Source organism: Pezoporus flaviventris, unplaced genomic scaffold (assembly GCF_033815535.1).
Source record: "Pezoporus flaviventris isolate CSIRO_AGI_PZ_B2104156 unplaced genomic scaffold, CSIRO_AGI_Pfla_v1 ptg000148l, whole genome shotgun sequence".
NCBI lineage: Eukaryota > Metazoa > Chordata > Aves > Psittaciformes > Psittacidae > Pezoporus > Pezoporus flaviventris.
This window is the reverse complement of record NW_026892696.1, coordinates 315,648-321,647: the sequence shown is the minus strand read 5'-3', so window position 1 is coordinate 321,647 and position 6,000 is coordinate 315,648. Positions and strand designations below refer to the sequence as shown.

The 6,000-nt window shown below is 55.9% G+C and overlaps 1 protein-coding gene across 2 annotated transcripts; it reads right to left on the bottom strand.

The window, feature by feature from the left end:
- Positions 1 to 1,112: 1,112 nt before the first annotated feature.
- Positions 1,113 to 5,981, bottom strand: KLHDC7A (kelch domain containing 7A). Of its 2 annotated transcripts, XM_061479354.1 has the most exons (2): positions 3,883 to 5,981; positions 1,113 to 3,810 (listed from the first exon to the last, which is right to left on the bottom strand). In XM_061479354.1, the coding sequence occupies exons 1-2, from the start codon at positions 4,378 to 4,380 to the stop codon at positions 2,014 to 2,016; spliced, it is 2,295 nt and encodes a 764-aa protein (XP_061335338.1). In that variant the 5' UTR covers positions 4,381 to 5,981; the 3' UTR covers positions 1,113 to 2,013. The 2 variants fall into 2 exon arrangements, with proteins under 2 accessions (XP_061335338.1, XP_061335337.1); XM_061479353.1 differs by having other exon boundaries at positions 1,117 to 5,980.
- Between the last annotated feature and the right edge of the window lie 19 nt (positions 5,982 to 6,000).

The following is a 6,000-nucleotide window of genomic DNA, read 5'->3' as shown; positions in this document are numbered from 1 at the left end:
GGGATGCTGATGGGGACAAGAGGTTTTTGCAGGTTGCAAAGGGGCTGGGGTGCTCTGGCGAAGCAGCCATGACTTGGGTTTTGCTGGGGGAGCAGAAATGTGTTGGGGTATGTCTGAACCCATCTTGTTGAGCTTGCTGCTCTTGATTGCTGGCTGTGGAGGTAGCTAAATAACAGGGAGGTAATAGTGAAGAGGTTTTTGACTCACAAGGTTTACCAGCCCAAACATCCCAGCATATAGAGATGCTGAGATACAGGAGTCCCTGGGACATCTTAGATGGGTGTAGGAAGAGGTGGGTGAAAGAGGCTGGACCACGGCAGTTTGAAGCACAGGGAGAGGCTGCATCGCCCACATGCTGCAGCTACTGAGCAAACCTCAGAGGCTGGGTTCATTAACCAGTCCCCCAAGCTTTCCTGATATGGGTGGATGCCACTGACCTCCATAGGAAGCCCTGAAGGCAGAAACGTGGGGCCTCCACACAGTGATGCGAGAAGTAATATTTTGGGGATCACTATACAAGAACATTAACCTAACCTCTCCTGAATCACTGTGGGCAGCAGGGTGTAAATGGTGATACCATGGGTTGCTCCAGCACCATCTCTTATCTCCAGGTGCTTCAAGCGCATCCATGACTTCATGCTCCTGAACCACTGCCACCAAGGAAGCAGGTTCAGGAGGGTTTTATCCATCTGGGAGCTGGTTTATACCTGTCTGGGGCTGAAAGACGATGGATGACAAACCTTCTGAGGGGAAGAAAATGCAATTACCTGAAGTAGGCTTTAGGCAGGACATGGAGACAGCAGAGCGACATTGGTGAAACCCAGGGAAAAGGGGATAAAAGACCAGCTGCTCACATCCAGGGCCTTGGTTTGCTTTTGGTTGCCTCCTCAGAGATGTTGTTCGTGCAGTAATTAGCGATGTAAAACATGCGTCAGCCTCTTTGTTCCCATTAGACTTGGCTACGGTTTGAAGCGATGCACAACAGTAGCCGTGGTTAATTTTACCCAATGTTCCCTTTAATTTCATTTAAGACCAGCTGTCTATAAATCTATAGTGCCTATTTACATCACGTACAAATAAATATATATAGAATTCTGCGCTGAGAAGATAAATCTGTGCCTGGAGAAGAGAAGCTGCATGCATCAGAGCAGGTTCCAGTGTCTGAAGGGGGCTGCAAGGATGCTGGAGAGGGGCTCTTCATCAGGGACTGGAGTGATAGGACAAGGGGTGATGGGTTCAGACTGAAACAGGGGAAGTTCAGGTTGGAGATAAGGCAGAAGCTCTTCCCTGTGAGGGTGCTGAGGCGCTGGCCCAGGGTGCCCAGAGAAGCTGTGGCTGCCCCATCCCTGGCAGTGTTCAAGGCCAGGTTGGACACAGGGGCTTGGAGCAAGCTGCTCTATGGAAGGTGTCCCTGCCCGTGGCAGGGGCTGGAGCTGGATGAGCTTTGAGGTCCCTTCCAACCCAAACCAGGCTGGGATTCTACATAACAGGTAACAAGGCATTGATAGGAGCAGGGCACCCCAGCCGCCAGCCTTGGGGTGATGTGTACAGTCAAGCCTAAAGGCTCAGTGGTGGCTCGGTGCTAATGGTGTGATACCTCCTTAGCGATCAAACCTCCCTCTACGTTCCTCCACCCTAAAATCCCCTGTGTGTTGTGTGTCCAGGTCAATATTAACCCCGCAGGCAGTGCAGAGTTGTGAGCCTGCAGCAAGCCGTGTCTTATTTGCATCCAAGCAAGCACACCTATGTTTAAATACCTCTAAGCAAACAAGTCCACCCAGCTCCGGCTTTGTTCTTCTTTGTGTCTTCAAGGCTGGGTTTACTGGCAGTATCCAAGGGCAGTTTGTCTGCTTGCTTACAGGGCCTGGAAGGATGCCTGCTTGGTGGTATGTGTGGGTGACGTTGCCCTGGTAGTGTTGGTCCCATGCTACATGGTCCAGTGTGGGCTGGTGGCTTCTACCATCTTTCACCATCACATCATGCCTAAGCCACCACCGCTGCTGCATGGATCCCTCAAACCTGCGTTTGTGGCATCCCTCCTTCTGGCAGCATCAGGACGGCTGGGAGGAGGCTGCCGTGGGGCGATGGGAAGGGCTGCAGCTCCTTGGTCCCAAAGCGTGGAGAGATATGGTCGGCTAAGAAGCGTATATGGAAGTGCCGGCCAACACAGTGGACCAAGCTGCCCACTACAGCGCACTGGAAGCCACCGGGGTTGGCCATGGTGTAGGTGGCACATTCATACCATAGCTTGGCCTTGGCGCTGCAGCGGTAGACACCAATGCCTGTGCCACGGTGGAGGTCGAAGCGGTAGATGAAGCCGTTGGTGCTCACCATCTCGGCTGTCCTGTTCTTGCCACCGCTGGCCGGGCTGACCCTCCAGCTGTCCGAGCGGGCCGTGTATCGCAGCAGCACGTAGCGCAAGGTGCCTCCTGTCACGTAGATCTCCCCGTCACACACTGTGGCCGTGTGGGCCACAGCAAAGGTATCATGGGGAAGGGGTGCGGCGAAGGTCCAGCGGTCCTGCCGGGGGTCATAACGCTCTACTGTGTAGAGACATTCACCACCGATGGCATAGAGGTGGCCATCCAAGGCCACGAGCTTGCAGTGCGGCCGTGCTTGGTTCAAGGGGCAGATCTCCCTCCAGATGTTGGTCAGGGGGTCATAGCAGAAGACACGGTTGGAAGGTCTCTGCCTCCGGCCCGTGCCCTTGCAGCCGGCCACCACGAAGAGGTAGTTGAACATGCTGCACATAGCACACCCCTGGGAGACCACCTCTGGTGGCACGTGGCAGAGGTGATGCCAGCAGTCCCCTCCTTCATCATAGCAGCAGAGACGGCTGGTGTGGAGGCCGGGCTCCTGCAGGCTGACGTCTGCCACGACCACGCGCATCTTGCCCTTCATCCTCCGCCGCAGGATGAGGTCCCGCTCGCCGGCGTTGAGACGGCCGTAGATGGATGGTGTCCTCAACACCTGCAGGTAGTTGTCGCTCATCACCTTGTAGGCAGCCTCCTGGAGGTGGTGGAGCTTCTGCACCTTGGCTGTGCACAGAACCTCGTAGCAGTTCCCCAGGTCCAGGTGGGTGGATAGCGGCATTTGGTCAGCACTGGCCACCAGCCCTGGGCAGGGGCTTGCAGACCGTGTGTCAACTGGTGCTGTGACCCCAAACCCCTCCATGGGCAGCTGGAGGTGGGGGCTCTCTGCTATGTGGAGGATGCTGTTCTTGCGGCCAGGAGACGGGGGCTCAGGATGGGGCTCCAAGCTCCCCGTAGATGCTGGAACTATGGAAGAGGTGGTAGGATCCCGCATTGCCAAAGTTGGGTCTGGCTGCTGTATCTCTTCCTTGACTCGCTCTGAGCTGTGGCACTGGGATGTTCCCAGGGGGATATAGGGGGGAGACCTCCTCTTTGACACCGACTGGGAGATGGACTGGGCGTAGTAGTCATAGACTTTGCCTTTTAGGCCAGGGACTGGCTGCCCGGCCCCGTCCTTCGCCCGCTGCTCGGTGATGAACCCCTCCTCTACCTGGATCTTCGCAACCGAGGAGAAAGAATAGGAGGTGTCTGACCCTATGCTGCTCGTCGTCATCGTTAGCGCCAGGTCTGAGGTGACACTGAGGGTCTGGATCATCCCCCCGTGCTCCTCAACCTCCTGGCTCACGCCTCTGCCGGCCAAATCCTGCTCCATGCTTTGGGCAAGGCTGTCATCATCAGCAGCAGTCCTGGGGGAGAGCCCTGCGCTGGGAGCAAGCGGGTCCTTCTCCCCAGAGCTGCTCAGGGTTTCAGCTGCATCCCCAGACTCATAACAACTCAGCTCACTTCCCAGCTCACTTCCTGACTCACTTCCTGGCTCTTTTCCCACCTCACTTCCCAGCTTGCTTCCCACCTCACTTCCCAGTTTGTTTCCTGCCTCACTTCCTCGTTTTCTTGCCAGCTCCATTCCGAGATCACTTCCAGGCTCAGTTCCTGCCTCACCTCCCAGCTCACTTGCCCTCCTGCCCATCCCCACTTTCTTGCCAGCCAGCCCCAGTTCAGAAACCACCTCCTCTTCCTCCTCACCTTTCGGCAGACCCCAGTCCCACTGGGAGGGGGTGCTCAGTGTCCCAGTGCCACTCACTTGTGCATCCCCACCACCCCTCCTCGCCTCCTCCCCAAACACCCTCCTCCTCCGCAGCCCCACCGCATCATCCCCATCCCCATCCCCATCCCCATCACGGGCAGCATTTTCCCTGTGCTCCTCACTGGCCCGTGGGATGTTACCCCCAGCAATCAAACGGGACTTATAGAACCTGTACGCCAGCGTCAGGAGGAGCAGAGCGGAGAGGACCAGCTTGCCGGCCAGCGGCATGTCGAAATGCCAGGACGGGGCTACCCGCTGGGGCATTTTTCCATGCCGGGAATGCGGAGGAGCCGATTAATGATTGTCGAGCGAGCCCGGAGCGTGGAGCTGAAGGTTTGGGGCAAGGTGACTTTGAGCGGACAGAGCTGGCAGGAGGCTTCTGGACAAGCTTTGCGTGTTTGGGATGGGCTGGGCTCCGGGGAGAAGGTGCAGCCCGGAGCTGGTGGCACAGAGCCGGCTTTATTAGGCTGGTAAACAGAGAGGCTCAGACGGAAGCAAAGGGAGGAAACGTATCTCCTGTGAGCAGCCCGGTGGTGCTGCCTGCTCGGTTCTTTGGCTGTTCAGAAGCAAACATGCAATGAAAGGAGAAAATAAGTCGTTTTGTCTGGGAAAGGTCCCTCATCCCTGAGTGCAGGTGTGGGAAAGGGAGGGAGAAGCAGCCCGGTGCTGCGTAGACCTTTGCTCTGACACCCAGCAGCTGCGGGTGACTAATTCAGTAGCCTTTGTTTGCGGCATGTTAGCTAATGAAGGGTGACAGGAAATAGCCTGAAAGCTTCTGGGGTCTCTCCGAGGCCAGCGTGGAAGTGGCAGGAGAATTAAGAGCTGGTGAAAAAGGACCTGGGGGTTTTGGGAGGGGGGGATCCATCACTGGAGAAGAAATCAAAGCAGGAGTTAAACTGCAGCTGGTAGCTGCCACATTTAAAGACCTGCATCTGTGTGCATGGGGAGAGGGATGAACTAAGGAAAGTAAATGAAAGCTTTGGGACCAGGAAGAAATCTGGGATGGGAGGGATGGGAGTTGTCATTTTGAAGTGATGTGTTGCTGCATGAGGGGTGTCCGTAGGGATTGGAGTCACTGTGGGGAAACTGAGGCACAGAGAGTGCCAGACGGTGCCACATCGGCTTCTCTGTCCCCCTGGAAGGATGTCAGTGATGTGTCTGGTCCTGTTCTGGATTTCCAAGACGCAGGGGAATTATTGTCCCCATCGTCCCTGGGGCAGCCAGGTCCCAATGCTTGGTTTGCAGCGGGGGAAGGAGAGAGGAGGGAGCCTTGGGAATGGCATCCTGCTGTAACTGCTGCCAAGTGAGCTGAATTCGAAGGGATAGAATGAATTTCCTTTTCCCTGAGGGCAATGTCTTACATGCTGAGAGATGCAGGAAGCAATGAGGCCCTGCGAGGCCCAAATGTAGCTGAGGGTGGGCAGCTGCTCCTGTTTGTATGCAGGGACTCACTAGCTTGGCCTTAATCCAGTGGGATTTGCCAGAGAAATGAATCCAGGTGATGCTAAAACAGCTCATTGTACGTGGTGTAGGTGTGGTGGGTCCCTGCTGCATGGGTCATGGGTATATGTGGTAGGAGGTCTTGCCATGGGTCTTTAATAGGGGGTCTTTAGGCTTTTTATGCATGATCTTTAATGGGCTCATGAGCTCATACCTGGTGTCCACAGCCTCCCAGACCACCTCCCGGGCAGCAGCTCATCTCCATCAGCCACTGCATGAGGTCAGGCACTGCCTTTTGCAATGGGGGGAGCATCTGAACCTCCTTGGGGCACATTTCCCACCATCACCAGCACCTGCAAGGGCTGAGATGCTGAATTTCACCTCATGGCTTTGCACAGGGTGCCCAAGGGATGGGAGTGGTTGTATACCTGCTGCTAGACTTGT

Bases quoted from the DNA above. Each gene is read 5' to 3' on its own strand.
- KLHDC7A (XM_061479353.1), bottom strand. From the start codon at position 4,380: ATGCCCCAGCGGGTAGCCCCGTCCTGGCATTTCGACATGCCGCTGGCC.